At 47.9% G+C, this 17,195-nt stretch overlaps 1 protein-coding gene across 6 annotated transcripts in view; it reads right to left on the bottom strand.

Moving 5' to 3' along the window:
- Nucleotides 1–17,195, bottom strand: part of MFHAS1 (multifunctional ROCO family signaling regulator 1) — a 33,229-nt gene that overhangs the window by 1,697 nt on the left and 14,337 nt on the right. Inside the window, exons 2-3 of one of the 6 annotated variants that reach the window (XM_072863367.1) lie at nt 2,147–2,273; nt 214–644 (exon numbers count right to left, since the gene is read on the bottom strand). In XM_072863367.1, coding sequence (XP_072719468.1) covers nt 641–644; nt 2,147–2,273 — 131 coding nt within the window. In that variant the 3' untranslated portion in view covers nt 214–640. Of the gene's footprint in view, nt 1–213; nt 671–2,146; nt 2,274–15,747; nt 16,462–17,195 lie in introns of those variants that run through there. The other 5 variants (XM_072863365.1, XM_072863366.1, XM_072863368.1 and 2 more) reach the window with 5 other exon arrangements.

Here is a 17,195-nt window from a genome sequence, read left to right on the forward strand (position 1 = left end):
TTACAACACATCCTTACTGCTTCATGGCACAGCGTATGTGAATGCACAAGGTAGGAAACATTTCCCAGCCTGCTTCTCCTCCCGCTCTTCCGGCCACCACTCAAGTCTGCTGTGTAGGACACAGCCAACTGTTTTGCAGTGGAGAAATTTTAAAGGCTTCACAGCATCAACCCCCTCCCCGACAAAGCCTTGGTCAACTTCCACAAAACTCACTTGTCCAGGAACAAATCCAGGGAATCCCGCTACAGCTCATTTCAAGAGACTTTCCTCCAAGCAGGTCTGAGTTAAATGGTACCAAGAACATTTTTACATTCATCATGAGATCCAAATGGGTTTTCAACACGCGATCCATGGGTCCACAGAATCCTATCCCCAGTGCTTCCCCTCTGGCCAGTGGCCCTGCCATCTGCAGCAATTGTTTTGCTTCATGCCTCGTTGTTGTCCCCGACCTCCAGGTGACTGCATCCACTCCAGCCACAAGGCCCCCACCTGGGAGCTGCCCCTGCCCCACAGCATTTCAGAGTCCAAAGTCCCATCAATCCCCGTCAGCATGCAACTCCACAACTGGAGAGATGGGAGCACTGCAGAGCATCAGCCATGTTCTGCCCGGTGGAAAACCTTTGGCACCAGCACTGACGATTTATCTGGAAGAGGAAAGGATACAGAAAAACTAACGTAGCATGAGCAGCACGATTCATAGTGCTTGTGATGAACAACCTAAGACACACAATTTTCTCTAGGCTTCTAAATAGGGAGGGTGAGGTCTTTAAAAGTAGGCCTTTTTGAGAAGACAAGTTTCCTGCCAGCAGAGTGACTGTGAAACTGGGACACGGTTGTTAGACGCTGTGGAAGGCAGGCTGGAGGACAGGAGGACAAGTGCACAGGCATAGCCTGACAGCACAATACAGCAAAAATTGCAACCTCAGGTTAGAAATGTGCTGTGCCAAGTACACACACGAGGACCAAACGAATAGACAGTCGTGACCTGTGGCTCAGTATCAGGGCAGCTACTTTGTTTCCTGCCCCAGGTGGGCACTTCAACTTCACCTTCACACACAGCTCAACAGCCACCCATCACTGAAGCTATTCTCCAGCGGAATGAGCATATTTTGGTGTAGGAGGGTAATGAACAGAGAGAACAGCATCCAAAGCTACTTTCAGATGCTGAAGTGAAAGTAATCGGCATCCACATGCATCACAGCAGCAGCCACCACCAAGACACTTGGCTTGCTCCTCTAAGCTCCCTGCCAAATTCCCTTGTGCCACTCCAAGGAGAGCAGGCCACGGCTGCATTTCTGTTCTGCAAGAAAACCTGTGCATCAAAAAGCCAAGGCACCACCCGTTTTTGTGAGTGTTGTTCCACATTTGTTCCCACCACAACACAGCTCTGTTTTCCAAGCACATCCCCACTCTGTGGAGTGAAGGACATGTAGGCTATTGATACCACAGGAGGGCAGGGCTTCTGTCCAGAGGGACCTCACCAAGTTGGAGGACTGGGCCAAGAAAAGTGCTGTGAAGTTCAACAAGGACAAGTGTGTAGCCCTACACCCATAGCAGGACAACCCCATGCACCACCATAGCCTGGGGTCCAGCTGGCTTGGGATGTGGTGGAGAACAATTTGAACACAAGCCAGAAGTGCATCTTCGTGGCAATGAAAGCCAAGCTGTAATAAGGGAGAATCAGATGGGAGAGAAGTAAAAAAGTTCTGCCCCAGGACAACAGCGTAACTCTAGAGTCCAGAGAGGTGGTGGCACCTCCATTCTTGGCAGTCATCAGCCCTTGCTTATACAAGGTCCCAAGCAACCTGACTCAGCTGTGAGTGTGGCCCTGCTTGGAGCAGGCGGTGAACAGAGACGTCCTGAGGTCCCGTCCTACCTAAACCTGACCATGACTGTATTATGTCCTGATCTGTCCTGCCCGCTATGTGTGTCTTGCATCTGCCACAACACAGCTCAGGAAACACCTCAACCCATTTTACTGTACCTCTTATCCTTTGAGTGGGCTGTCTATATCCACAAACAATTAGAACTGTCCCCAGGCTGTGGGGCTGCTACCTTCCAAAAACAATGCTTAGTGAGAGCATGTTTTATGTAGGCTTTCTGGTGTCTACTGACAGGGGAATGGGGGTCTGCTTTCAGGTCTCACTTGGAACAAGGGCTGATCACAGTAGGAGTGGGGGGGTAAACCAAGGCAACATTAACTCGCTCGCTGCCGTTCTTGGGACAGATGATCTCCGTCAGTCCCTCTGGTCTCGGCTGACTCAGCAGTTCTCCTGTGAATAAGGGAAAAGAATGAAAATATTTAAGCATCGGCAAGGCAGCTTTTGCAATTTTTGCTTTTAGCATGCCCTTCCCCTCCCCCTCACCAAGTAAACGTCCATGACTGATGCAGGTGAGCACTGCAAGAGGGCTTACTGGTCCTGCAACCCAAGCAGGTCTCATCCGTGTAACCATGGTGAATGTCCTGGTGATTACAGCTTGGAGACATGCTGCTCCACACAAATGTTACATCTGCCATCTTTCCTGTCTCTGCTTTGAATCACTGCACACAGACTTGAGAGCTCCTTAGGGATTCATAGCATCTAGGTGGAGCCTAATGAGATGGAGGTTTTAGGAGTAGGTGTTTTAATTAGGCTTTGGGGGCAGATGGGATCCAGAAGTTTACCTTCAATCTCCATGAAAAGGAAGAAGCTGACCTGTAGCATCAGCAGGATAACTGGTAGATAGAGAAAGCTACAGATACAAGCCTTGTATCTGCATACTACAGCCATCCACACCCACAAAGTTACCCAAAAAGCAGCTGTCTTTCAGTTCAAGCAGAAGGATGCTACAAGGACCCTGCCAAGATCACCTTCTTTGGTATGAACCAGAAAGAAGATGGTTTGAAAGCGGTGCCACAGACATGATTTTTGCATCACTTCAGCATTTCTCCTCTAAGAAATTCTAGGGAGGACCTCAAACCAGCCACAGACAAGTGTGCTTGACCTTTTCTGAACCCATATGTTACCTCCTGTTCTGTCCCTGAGCAATCCTGCCCATTGCAGCTGTCCAACCATTGCTCTGGTACTGTGATTTCTGAGCTGGAGCTACCCAGGAGCTGGAGAGACCCTGCTGTTCTGCAATGGCTGGCCGACTGCAGGGTGCCTCTTTTAGCTGCCAGAACAATATTTAGAAACAGGTAAAAATACTTGGGAGGATTCCCTAACGCCCCTCTCCCTGGGCACGCTTGCCACAGCTGCTGTGGGACTGCTGCTGTGTCCTGTCAGGATTCTGTGCCACACTATACTCTGCTGAGCATGCAGATCCCAGCTCCCAGCCCTCAGCTCTTCCCTAATGGAGGCAATACCAGCTCTGCGAGTCAGTAGCAGCGGGGGGCTCTCCACCACATGGTATCCCTCTGCTAAATGAGTTGTGTCAGCTCCACTCTTCAAGTGCCAAGTTGGCAGCTCTCCACTGCTGGCACCCTTGCAGCATGTAGTCCAGGGCAAAACACAGGTCAGCACAGCGAGAGGGGAAAGGCTGGTGCCAGCTAGATCAGTGACTTCCTTTACAGAGGCAGTTCAGCTCTAAGCAGGCTGCGGTCACAGGTCCACACAAAACTCTCTGTACCCATCAATCAAGCAGCCACCGTGAGCTGTCCCCACTTCCACTAAAACACTCAAGACACATGGTCCTTGGACTCCCCTATTTTGAAATGCACTTGCAATAAATTCCTCTGCTGTTAAACAAAGAACATCAGAAAAATGTCTCCCGGTGTCTAGCTGCGATTGCCAGGCACCCCAGGAAAACCAGAAAAGAAATCACGCTTTGAAGAAGTACTGCCCAGCCTGTGCAGCAATAGCACAACAGTCAGCCCCATCATGCCTGAAGCCCCCCAAATACCACTTCCCTCCTCTCCTCTTCACACTGCTTCTCTTCTCATTTTCATGAAAAAGCAGATCTAAAACCCCTTGGTTTTCCAAAGCAAGAACACATCATTTGGTATCATGAAAGCAGAGGGGAGGGCTTGGCAGGGAACACGCACACACAGTTCCTCTTGAGAGATACCCATTAAACCATGGGGGCCAGTAATTCCAGTTTGCCCCCGTGGTCCGCAATCTGAATTCACATTTGGTTTGAATATCTACCCTCGCCTCACACCCACACTCAAACCTGAAGTGGCAGAGCAGCTTTTAAGCCACACAGACACATCTCCCAAAACAGAAGAATCGTGATGGTATTTGCAATTCAAAGTTAAATCTGCAAGGCAGTGTTCTCAATTACGTGAGCTGTCACACACTGAAAGCAGCATTGCATCCCATCAAGCACATACGCCACAGGGCTCCGTGTCCCAGTGATTCCCAGGTTTCCAACCCCAGGTTGACTTCCAAACTGCAGTATTGCTAACGGTACTGAAAACACCGGCTCTGAAAGACGAGTCATAAAATCAGTGCACCATTATGTGCTTTAAAGACAGGGCTAATATCCATTAGATCTTAAACCAGAGGAGTGCAGTAAGACTAGTCTGTCTGCTTAAGCCTTCATTCCCATTTCCATCTCCCCACTTCAGGAATCCTTAGACAGAGATTTCTCAAGCAGAGGAGATTGCTGCAGGGTAAAAAAGATGCTGATTTGCAGGCAAACCCCTTCCTGCAGCTCTTCAGTCAACCCTCCTTTTCTTTATGGCTTTACCTTCCCCTCTAGGTTGCCTCTGGGATAAAGCTCACCTCATTGTCCCCAGCCCCATCCACACCTTCTCCAGCCCCACTCCCATTTCCTGCTGACATACACACTGCTCCCCAGAAGAAAGACTTTTCTCACAGTTACTCCATGAGATAGATCACGCACCAAGTGGGCAGAAGGCCACCTGTGCATCCTTCCTATTCCTCGCCCCTCCGCTAAGGCAGTGACCCACTGCCTTCCCACCATAGCGTTCTCATCCCCTTGTCTTTGCAAACTGCTCATCTTTGCTGCACAAACTCATCACAGTACTAAACCAGGCATAACTATCTAAATCACGCTTCACATCACTGCTAAATAAAAGCCAGTGCAAATCCCATTGCAATAAGCAATCTTCAGAGCTGTAACAAACTAGTATTGAGACACTGCTTGGATGCAATTCTCCAGTTCTCCAGAATTTCTTGGAAGTTTCAGAAACCTCACATTTCTATTCAGAAATTATTCAAACTGCATGCGATTAGAAATAAAAGTCTTCAGGGCTGTGGCAGGGTGGGAAAGAGGAGATCAAACGAAGTATTGCACTGATACAAAAGAAAAAGCTAAGTGCCTGGCAGCTGGTGGTGGTTGCTTGGTTAAACTGTTAAGTTTAAATGTAGCTGGAGCAGCCCATGTCTGCAGCACTTGTTCTGCCCCTATGTACAGACTAGCCAGTCTGTATTTTGATTGCACATTCCTTCATAAGCATGTCACAAATTTTACTGGAAACCTCATTTCTGCCTGCCCCCTCTGAAAGGTTGTCCTGCAATAGCACACACACAAACCACAAAGCTTATCCTAGTCTCAACGTGGCCTTGGTTTTAATGTTAACTTCCACAGAAGCCACTAAGGTTTTAACCAGAATTCCAACTACTTTGTCTTAAGGCTAAAGACTAACACAACTGAGTTTTTGAAGAACAATCCCATCTTCCAGGACACAAATCTGCATCACTAAGATTACTCAGCTGATTTAGGACCATGAGCCCTATTTGCAAAAGCACTTTAATGCTGGGTACTTGCTGAGCAAGGCCTGATTTTTAGATGCATCTAAGTCTCAGTTCAGGTCACAGCAGAGGGGCACCCACTAAGCCTGGTTAAAAGCACCTGCAAACAGACAGCAGATACTTTAGAAGATGCTCCTTTGCTGCCTCTCCATTTACAATGGCTCAAATGGTGCAGAGGAGTTGCATCTGTCCCACGGCCACCCTCCTGGCGTTTTGGCACAGAAACAGGCCTCCACAACTGGATAAAATGTGCTGTACAGCAAGCTAAGTCTGAGACACAAACCAAGACCCTGTCATGAAACTACCATGGTCAGAGTTTTGGTGCAGCGTAAGCTGGTTTGTAAACTCCCCCAGGCAGATGGGCACAGCAAGTCATGCTGCCTACACCATTTAAAAGAAACCTGCTACACATGGGCGGTCACTGGCAAAGGTAGGAGCAATCCTTCAGCCATGCCCGAAGCTCTACCAGAAGGGCCTGTTTCCTCTCAGCATTAGCCAGCTCACCCAAAGCAGACATTTCTATGTCAGCAAGATGTTCTTTGCTGCCGCTGTTTTATCCCAGAACAGACACAGGCACGGCCAACTTTGAGCCACTTGCACTGGGTTCCCAGGCCAGGCCAATGTCTGCAGCCTGTGAGGACAACTGCAGGTGCCAGACAGAGCTTAACTGTGTATTGCCACTCAGTGCACAAGGAAGACATTTCTATCGTCATAGATGACCCGGAACACAGAAAAGCATAGGTGTACAATTTTTGGCCAAGTACAGAGTTAGGCACATTTTTTCTTCCATCTGTGATTTACTGTGATTTGGGCAGGGATGCCTCCCTCGGAGCCCATGCCAGCGATCAGACCCATGCGTGCTGCAAAGCACACTTCACTGGCCTTTAGGAAATACCCGTGAAATGCCAGATACCCATGACGAATCAGAGAGTTAGGAGGGAGGCTGACAGCAAGAAAAGCGAGTACTTACAGGCGTGTTTGGTTACTCCACGCTGGCAGTCAGACAAGCCCAGCTATAAGCCTACTTGGCTGTCTAACAGAGAGAAGGGGTTTGCGCACAGCGAGGAAAATCCCACCTGGACCATTTGCCTTCACCCAGTTCCCACTGCCATGGCTGTGCTAAGCGGCACAAAGTTCCCTGTTCACATGTCAACAATCTGCAGCAAGGGCACAGGGGTGAGAGACTCTTCTCCAGCCTGCCATGCCACCTCCTTTCTCTCAGAGATCCCAGGAGAACACATTTGCACAGTATCAGCCTCATGGTGTTTCTCATTTTCATGCTGTCATTCCTGCTGTCAGGATCTGGGCTCCACTGGGACAACCAGCAAGCAGTGGATGAGCAGGACCCTGGCCCTGGCTCTGAGGTGCTGCTTCTCTCTCTTCAATCTGCTTGGGACCTTGAAGATACATCGCCCATGCTTCGTGACAGGGGCATGAGACAGCCGAAACCAAGCTGTTCCTACATCCTGCCCTGCCTCAGCACTGTCCCACTCACTCCACCCCGTGCCCTAGAGCTGCTCCAACCACATACCCACTGTTTTTTGCAGCCCCACTGCTCATTTGCTCTCCTACCCCAAATCCCTTCTCACTCTTCCTCCTTGCTGAAGACCTTCAGACACCAACCACTGCAGGTGGGGTTGGCAGGAGGTAGACTTTACATCTCAGCCTCAACTGCTTTTCTGTCAAGCCTCCTTTGACTAAGCCTTGCTCATGACATCTCTCTGCACAGCACCCAGCAGTCATGCCTTCAGAAAGAGAATAAAACACTTCAACAGTGCCTGTGTACCAAAAGCACATGTCCCATGCTCAATTTCGAAGAGCAGTCAGAAAGCAGGGCTCACAAGAGAGCCTCAGGTCCCAGGACACCCCTCTATTTCACATGCAGTCCTACCCCCTTTCATCCATACAACTGCAAAGAGATTGGGGTTGGAGAAGCTACAGCTTCTCTGCCTGGCTGTTAGTTGTTTTGAGGTTCAACAGCTGGAGCACTTCCACAATTAGATCAAACCTGTCACAGAAGCAGGATGAGTTCAATAGCCAGATGCACACATTTCCCTCTCTGCTGTGAGCACAGGCAACGCCCTTACACACTCGGAGTTTGCAGCCAGCTCTGCCAGGAGTCTTGGCAGAAGGAGGGGGAAAGAGATGGTGTCTCACACCAAGCCTGCTTCTACTCCACACCATTTAAATCTTGTCTTCACCACTCTCTGCTTGGATGAAATGAATGAGTTGCTTCCTGCAAATGTTGCTGTGCACAACGCATAAGCTTATTCTCAAGCACTGCACACAGAAAATACTGCTCTGTATTGGTATGAATTTTTAATATGCTCCTCACAGCAGTGCCTGCATGTCACGCACAAAAATATTCCCCAGAAAGTTAGAACTCTGCAATTCCCTTGATTTATTTCTGGAGTCCTGAGTGACCTTATCTACCTGGCCTGCTTGGAGCAAGGGACTGGATAGAGACCTCCAAGTTAGGACTTCATTTTCTTCTCACTGGAGGCTATTCTCCTGGCTGCAAACACAACAAAAATAAAGATGCTGAAAGCAGAGACATCACAAAAGGGAGCAGAGCAGGGTGAAATCCACATTATGAACAGAAAGTTTCATGAGCCTCACATTGCAGTCCTGGTTAAAGGAGCTTACAACTAGCAAACAAAAACAACAACAAAAATCCCAGCCTGTGAAAGTGCCCCAGGGGGAGAGACCACTGCGGAAGAAAGCAACAGAGAAGAAAACTGTTGGTAAGACTGATCACAACAGCACGCTGGTGAGCAGAGCCACCCATCAGGTACAGCACATGCTCAGGAACAAATCAGCTTGGGATTAAATATAGTTTAAAAAGAAAGAGAAGGCTTGAACAAAAAGCAAAGCTTGCTCTGGAAATGAAGAGTGGGAAAGGTGGCCAGTTGCAAGGCAAAGGACCAGCCTGCAGAGATGAGTCCCCAAGACCAGAAGCTGAGAGCACAGAGAAAAGGATGTGGAGAGCAAGGAAGAGGGTTAGAGCTTTCCAAAATATGCAAAAGGAACAGATGGCAATTTGCCATTTCTCCTTTGAAGGGTTCAAGACCAAAAATGTCAGCAGCAACACCTTCCTCCAACACAGAGTAGTCTCCTGTGGGTGCTCAGCTCCACTCCAGAGCGTCACAACTGCCGGAGGGGCAGGCTCATCCTTGGGGCTGCTGGCTGACCCATGCACCAGACAGCTTACCAGCTCCTGCATTCACAGCACCAGCTGCCTCTTGAGCCAGCACCTCATCTCTAGGCCTCACAGCTCTGGCTGTGGACACATATATGGCTCACCTTGAATATTTCACCCAGCTGGCTGCATGGGAAAATGTTTTCCCAAGGCTCTTAATTCATGCCAGATGACAGAAACATGAAACAACCTCCATGGTGGATCTCTGGAAACAGGCAAGAGTGCTTTTCAGCTTGGAGCTGACAGGTCTAGGTCAAGCTTCACACCTAGAGCCGCCGTTCCCCAGGCCAGGAATGCCAGACCTGCTGCAGAAGCTGCACTCTGCTCAGCTCAAGCCCAAGCAGCTTTCCTCACGGCAGCCGAGATCACCCTGCACTTTACCTCCTACCCAAGGAGCTACCAGGCTAATCACCCTGGTGGGAAAGCCAGGGGCAGTGCCAAAAGGTAAGGTGCTCTGCAAGGCCTGCCCAGGAGACAGATGCTGTACCTGGCCATCGCGACCTCCAATTTTAGCCACTCAGGAAAGGGGAGAGGTCACAGAAGCACCAGCTCCAGACTGGAAGGCTTGAGGGGGTTAAATACTCTCCTCCTTCCCCAAGTCATGACAGAGTCAGCTAGCTCTTAACCCTTTGCTGTCACAGCAGAAGGGGACACTGACACACCTCAGCGGTTGCAAAAGCTCCGGGGAAGCCTTTGGCACTGGACCGAGCGTACCTCTGGGTGGAGAACTTGAGTGGAAAGCATTTTGGATGCTTGACTCAGCAGGTAAAGGAGGGTAATTATTCAAAATGCCAATTTACATCTCATCCACTAATTTCCCCGACATGAGTTATTTGAGATCATCCCTTACCAGTGTGGCATACAAGGTTTCCAAGTATAAAACTTGGAAAACTCTATGTTTGTCCCAAAACATTAGTTAATTATCTTTTTCTCAGGCACACTGAAGTTAATTAGAGTTAGAACTGGAATCCAACTAAGAGCAAAACAAAAACCCCACACATTCCCCAAACCACACAACTCAGTACTTCCTATCCCCATACTCGCAAACCAGAATGGAGAGAGCAGTAGAAATCATCAGAACAGCTCCATCAAAACAACTGCAGGAGCAGTCATGAAGGTTTGAGCCCTTCTGTCTCCTTCTGACGGTATGAAATAAGCAGCTCGGAAAAATAAAGGATGGTTGACGTCTACCTAATTCCTAAGCCAGTGTGGGTAACTGATCTACCATCACTGTGGCTACACGATGCACGCAACATCTCTCTCCTCTTTCCGCAACTCATGAAATACCGAGCATGGAGAGCATTTGTACCAGGTAACACTATCATCTCAGCAAGAGACTTGCCATGAGGAGAGAAGGCTGTGACTTTTGACACCACCACCACCCTGAAAAAGGTGGGGGGGGGTGAACATGATGCCATTTCTCCACTCTGTCCCATCAAACTCAATCTATTTCAAATAGTATTTCAGCTTCATCTCTACCTGTTCTGTCAGGCACTCCATCCTTCTTCTCCCTGTGCAATGGGGAAGGTGGGAGCAAGCCACCTCTGCCCATGAGTGACCAGAGCAGACACTGGAGAATGGAAGTGACCACGGGGGACAAGTAAACAGCACAGCGCAAAGGCTCAGGAAAATGAGAGGGGCACTGGGGAAAAGCTGAAATAGAAAACAAAGCATCCTCCAAATTGCTGAATATTTTGCTGCCCTCCTAATATCTAAAAAGCTCCTTGAATTGGCAGTTTGCAACACAGCACTTTCAGACGACTGCAATACAAAGCCATGAAAAATTGATTTGCTTCATTAACATTTTAGGACCTTATTAGCTGGAACGAAATTGACTGTCAAGGCATTTTAAGGGAGAGTCATGGTGTAATGAGCTCAGTGCGAATTATCCTCATCCCAGAATAGAAACAGGCCTGCCGCTGAGTAACCACGTCCAGAATCTACTTTTTGGTTATTTTTAATTCCACCCCTTCAGCCCTATCTGCCGTGAGCACGTTCTCATTCTGCCAAGGCAAGGCACCAGCTGGAGAGAAAGCTGCAGCCAGCTCCAACCTGTCTGCTCTCACCCATAACAGCAAGGCATGACTGCACGCAGAGCATCCACCCGAACGCTAGACACCACCAGCTGCAGCCAGTCCAAACGGCAACAATTCCCACCAGCCGTGAGCCCACCTTTCCAAACAGTAATTCCAAAGCTATTACACCCCCATCACAGAGGAGATGCTGAGCCTTCTTTCATCCAGATGATTAGCATGCTGCAGGTCCCACTAAAGGGACAAAAAAGAGTTTAAAAGAACTCTCAAAGCCATTACTATGATAAAACAAAGTTAACAGGCAGGGTTCACCGAGGTCTGCAGGGAGCTACCAGGACCGGTCAGCATCGTGCTAGCTCTGGCTCTCTGCGTTTGGGTCACAACACGTTAATAGCTGGCCACGTGAAAAGCCAGCCCCTGGAGGGGGGCTTAAAAGGCTCAGCCCCATGTACTTCCAGCCTTACGCAACTGATGAGACAGGGCCAAGTCTCAGCCTGCCCCTCTGCTAAACTTAGAGAATTAGGCAAGCCTGCAAGACATTTTTCCTCACAATAGTTTGGCTACAGCATTGCACCCAGAGCCGGCTGATTGTTCTTCTGCCTGCTCCAATGCAAGAACTAGGAAGCCTTGATGCAGGTACTGTGGGGTGCACTCGAAGAAAACCAAAGGAAGCAGTCCAGCACCTGACCCAGGCTGCAGAACTCCCTGCTGCAACACGCTGTAGATTCAAGAAGCTCACAAGGGTTCGTGCAGAGACCAGACCAGTAACTGGTAAAGTGCCTTTAAGCATTACTAAAGAGACAAATCCCTGTGCTGAAGATAGACAAAGACTAGGAGAATACCTGGGACAAGTTTTTTCCCAGTTGGCTTGCTCCTTCCCTACAAGATGATAATGCATGCCATGGCTGAAGGTAGGATCCTGACTATGCAGCCCTCTTCTGGAACAAGCATTCAGCAAAGTCCAGCTGGGGAGCGAAAGACCTGTAGTTTCCCTTGTAGTAGCCTTTTACATTCTGCCACAACAACCCTTTTCTTTTTTTTTTTTTTTTTTTAAATTTACCTGCCTTTCGCCAGCCAAGAAGAAGAAGAACAAGCCAAAACACACATGCAAGACATGTGTGCACATGTGCTGCCCAACAGTTTTCCCTGAGATTAAATAAACTCCTTCCTAGGTAAAAGTAACTTGGCTCCATGAGTTGCTGTTGCCTTAGGGCCATTCCAAGGCTTCAGTGTGTTCAGCAAACTGAATTGGAGGGAGCTGCATTTTCAAACCTGCATGGTAAGTATTCTCTTCCAGATCATTTAAGGTGAGATCCATGCACAATACTCCTCTATAAAGCTATTTTGGTCACTCTAAAATTCTCCCTGTTCAGCAGGCCAACCACAGAGCCCGCTTAAGCAAAGGAACAAATTAATTTTTTTTTCCCTTCATCATCATCGACTGGTCTAAGGAGCAAACACCTTAAGTCCCACTCAGGCTCAAATGTTAAATCAAGTAAGTGTCTTACCTGTTAATTGAACCAACTTAAACTCATCCCTGTTTTAATCTATTAACATGACTTTCTATTGAAGCCACTTTATTGTGGAATTTGATCTATGCATGTACCTCACAGAATTTATACTAGGCTCGTGCTTAATTGGAGCAAAATGCCTCCTTGGTGCTTCTCCTACAAAGCTACCCACTTCCTGCTAGTTAATAACTAACACCACACTACATGCTGACCACAGGTATGGCTTTAGCTGAGTAGGAACCTGCAAGATCACAGAAGTTTCCTTAATTACAAAGGCATAAGATCTAACTTGCTTCTCTGCATATATTTTTTCCGTTTACACTTAAGTTTCATGAGTATATCCTTAGGTCAAGTGTATCTTCCTTGTGAGACAGAGTGTGATGTATATTTGAGTGAAGCTATATGGCTGAAATGAGACGAGCGGAGCACTGAGACCTGTGGCCAACTCTCCTCTTGGTCTCATGGGGGATGCTGGTGTCTTCTATAAAAGCATTGCTGGTGCACATGGCAGTGCCCATGCAGCACTCCACAGAGCTCAGAGCCTGAGTTTCCCTATGCTAACAGAGGTGGAGAACTGACTTTTGTTTCAAATCTTCTCCATTCGTTTGGGTTAAAGTATTTTTGTTACTACCAAAATTGCTGTCTTTGAAGTCTGAGTGAGATGCTGGCTTTGCACTGTTCAATGGTCAAGAACAAAGCTCCGTCTGTCCTTTTACTATTAAGAGCTTTACAAAATCTGTTTCTACTTGTCCCCTTTTCCAGAGAGGATGAGAACTAATCTTTTATATCTTTTTTTTTGCAGTGATTCCTCAGCATTTCCAATCATTTAACCATTCTTCTCTGAACCCTTTCATTCCCTAATATCCAAGCAGGTGACAACTAACAGCTGTAAATCAAGGCAACAACTAGCTTTTGCTTACAAACACCTTTTCCCCATGGGAAAGTGCTTATTTATGGACTTAACATTACAGATTATTTTATTACCTCTGCTGAAACCAATTCTTACTACTTTTTATTCTGCCACTGGAATGCCTTCCAAAATGGTAAGTCATGCAAGTTCAGAAACAATAGCTTTGCTACTTAACTCCCGCAGAGTTCATTGCCGGCTAAATGCCATCTGGTCTGGGGTTCTCAATGCCCAAAAATAAACTGCAGCATCCATCTTTGCTATTTAAAAATCACTTCTACAGCAGTCATGTTTGCTACTGAAACAGGAAGGAGACCTGTGGGCTGTAAGGAACTCATCAGCCTTCCAAGGAGGCAGCAGCACTGCCAGGAGAACATTTCACTCCTCCATCATCTCCTCTACCCCCCTGCACCTTCCCAGGAGCTGCCTGCTCCGCCATGGGGCTCCAGGACAGAGCTGAGCTCCTTCCTGGCCCCCTAACTATTTGTGCTGCAAACCTGTATTACTTCCAGGTTTCTTCCAGGCAGCTTTCCACCCAGTGGATGACTCTGAGGTACTTACTCCCCAGTGTCATTGTAATACAGCCCTGGCACCCTCTCTTTCAGATGTTTCACTGTACCACATGAACTGCGAGCTGGCTAGCTCTCCTCTGGACATGCCCAGCACTGATCCCCTCAGATGTATCTGTCTTGGGAAGAAATAACCTTAAAACTTCCTAGGCATTTACTTCTACTGATCAAAAAGGAGATCTTAAGCATATGGTCAAGAGACTCCAAGAGCAAGGACAACTGGGACTGGAAAAGCAGGAACCAGCAGGACACTGACTCTCAAACACCATTCAACACTGGAGTTCAGGAGGCGAAGCAGATGTGGCAGCTCAAGAGATGGCTTCTGTCAGAAAAGTGGGCAAAATGCTGGCACACAGGAGAAGACGACGGCATGTTTCAAGCTACTCAGAGATCACACATTATTTTAGACAGTGCATGTTTCACAATACAACGGCAGAGCAACAACCAAAGAAATAAGGTCAATGGCACACAAACTCACACAAAAGGCCATTACAAGAGAAGCAAAGAGCATCCTCTCCTCTGCTGCGCTTCATCCAGGATCACAGTTTGTTTCAAGATGCAGGAGGCCCTGGAGGACCACCAGTGTTTTGGACATAGAGTTTAAAGGGGGAGCATGAGCCAGACTGGACTAGAAAGAGCCTTTCCTTCCCTCCACCACCACTACCAAAGGTTTGCTCTATGAGAGAAAAATTCAGAGAAAGCACAGACCTACTGGCTGCTCGTATTTGCACGCATAAGGATTTTGCATGCTTGGTGCTAGTGAAAACCTGTCCCACAGCTCTGGACTTCACCAGCAGCTGCCTGGGAGCTAAACAGAGGCACCTGTGTCCCTTCTCCATGATCTGGTTCCCTCCCACCCCCCCCCAGCCTCCTGCATTTTTCTTAAACACACAAGCCAAGAGAACAGTCCTCCAAGTAAGGCAAAGCTTTATTAAAAATGATTTCCAATTAAAAAGGAGTTTTAAATCCTTTTGTAATGATGACTGGATTATCTGCATCACGCTGCATTATGCAATTGGGTATAAAGCAGCACAGAGCAAGTGGCAAAAATGCCATCTCTAGCAGAGCCACAACTTTGTGGGCAGCTCCCGGTCCCAACACTCATCTGCAAAGCTTGGGTGGGACTGGGCACACTTGGTATATCCCAGAGCAGCAGAATCACGCGCGAGGCTTGTATGACGCAGCAGCTGCAGAGCAGAGGGTGTCTTGTAACATAGCTTTCAACCAGAGGTGCTGTTTCAGGCGAATACTGCCATTAAATACTTCAGGAAATGTGGGTAAGAGTGACAGACCTCTGACCTGGAGCCTGGCCATGGGTGTGCCATAGACAACTTGTCATGCCATATTGGCAAGGAACTAAAGGCCAGGCAAGAACTGCACTCAACTGCCCCACCTCCCTACAAGGGCCACGCTGTCAGCATCTGCTCTGCTATCCAGGGGCAGGAGCAGCCACGCAGTAAGCGAACAGCCATGCTGCTCAGCTTCCCCTGGCCAGCTTTTAACAGGAAGCACATTTTTAGCACCTGCAAAGTACTGTGCCAGAAATCCAAGTCACAGATTCAGAGCCAGCCTACTGTGCTCCCCAAACCAGCCCATCAAGCATCTCCTCTCATCACACCCTCTTCAGCCCAATGATTTGGGTTTTTTTTATTTTTTTACTTTTTTTTTTTTTTTTTAAATCAGATCCCTGTGTGAATCACTAACTTGAGCATGGCCTTTCCTTGTTTGGCAACATTTTCTTAACATTGTGTTTAGCTTCACTGCAGGCACTCAAAAATGTGCATGTGTGTATGTACATAACATGCTAGGCTCTCTTTTACCATAGAAGAAAGATGTGATTTATTTCAAAGAAGGACAAGGAACAAGTTAAAAATAATAGGCAGCTTCAAAAGCTTCATGGTAGTTTTCTGTAACAAAAGAAGACAGAGAAAGGTACTTTTTTTCTGATCCCAAAGGAAGGTTCCCAAACTTTTATTTCATCCAAAAAAGTCTTTACTTTGGCTGAGCCTTTGAGGCACAAATACACTGCTTGGGAAAAAGATGCACACAAGACTCAACTCTTGATCATTTATTTCAGCATCTCATCCTAGGAAGGCTCCAAGCTGACCACAGCAGCCACTTGCTGAGCTGAATTATTTGCCCATGTAAGCATCGGTTAAGATCTTGCCAAAATCCAATAATGATCACCTCAGAGGCTGTAGGGCTCCCTCTGGGCACACGCATGTTCCTCCGAGAAATTACAAACTTCTCACTTACTAAAGCTGGCATGAAAGTGTCACCAATGCTAGATCACAGGCTTCTGCTTCACCAGCGTGAGCAAGACCCCCTGCCCAAAACCCCTGACAGTACAGGTTCAGGTACACAGATCTGACTGGACCTGTTAGGGAGGACAAAGCACATGGGAGCTCCATTCCCCACATAGCCCTCCAGCACTGTCACAGAACTGGGCAAAAGTACCTGGAGATGACTGAAGTTCCAGAGCGAGGCTCGCATCACCTCCATTTTCACCCATTGAATGTTTCTGCACAACTGTCCACCAGAAGCTTAAAGAAGTAAGAAATACATTATTGCTCAGCAGATCGCCGAGATATTGCAGCCAGCAAGCAATGGCATTTCTTCCCAATGTCCCAGTTGTCTGCCTTCACTCCCATCCCAATGGGAAAGCAGGCATGGGATGTTCAGAAACAAGTCAGAAGGCAGCCGAAGCAGAGCAGTCAGCTGTATTAAAACACAAGCTCCACGGAGCCAGCTTTAACAAAGAAGGAGCTGACTTAAAAAAAACCCCAACGGTAAAAAAGTTTGAAAGCTTGAATTATATATTCATGACACCAAGAGCTCAAGGTGCTCCAGCGGGCCATGATTCCAGCAGTGCATTTTCAAGCCTGGGATGGCTCAGCCCTGGTCTGTAACAGGGTACAGTGAAAGGAAGTCTGCGTATTAGGGAGATCTGTGAAACCAGAGGCATGTCCGGTTCCTGCACAAACTCCCATTGCGCATGCAGTTGTCTCCCTACTTTGGTGACAGTGAAACACTATCTTCCCTGCGCTGTCCTCCTAGAATCTGGATGATGGAGAGCGTGTGTGGGGTGTTGAAATCCATCACTGCTGCCACTCACTACACCTCCAAGATGCTGGAAAAGTTAACTGCTATCAGAGCGAAGGGCTTATTGCTACCTTTTACACAGAGTGCTGAGCCCCAGAGCAAGGTAGGGAGGCTCAGAGACCCTCTGCCGAGCAGACAGGGCTCGAGAGAGCTGAGCAGGACTGCTAGGGAGCCT

Source organism: Ciconia boyciana, chromosome 5 (assembly GCF_034638445.1).
Source record: "Ciconia boyciana chromosome 5, ASM3463844v1, whole genome shotgun sequence".
NCBI classification, from domain to species: Eukaryota; Metazoa; Chordata; class Aves; order Ciconiiformes; family Ciconiidae; genus Ciconia; species Ciconia boyciana.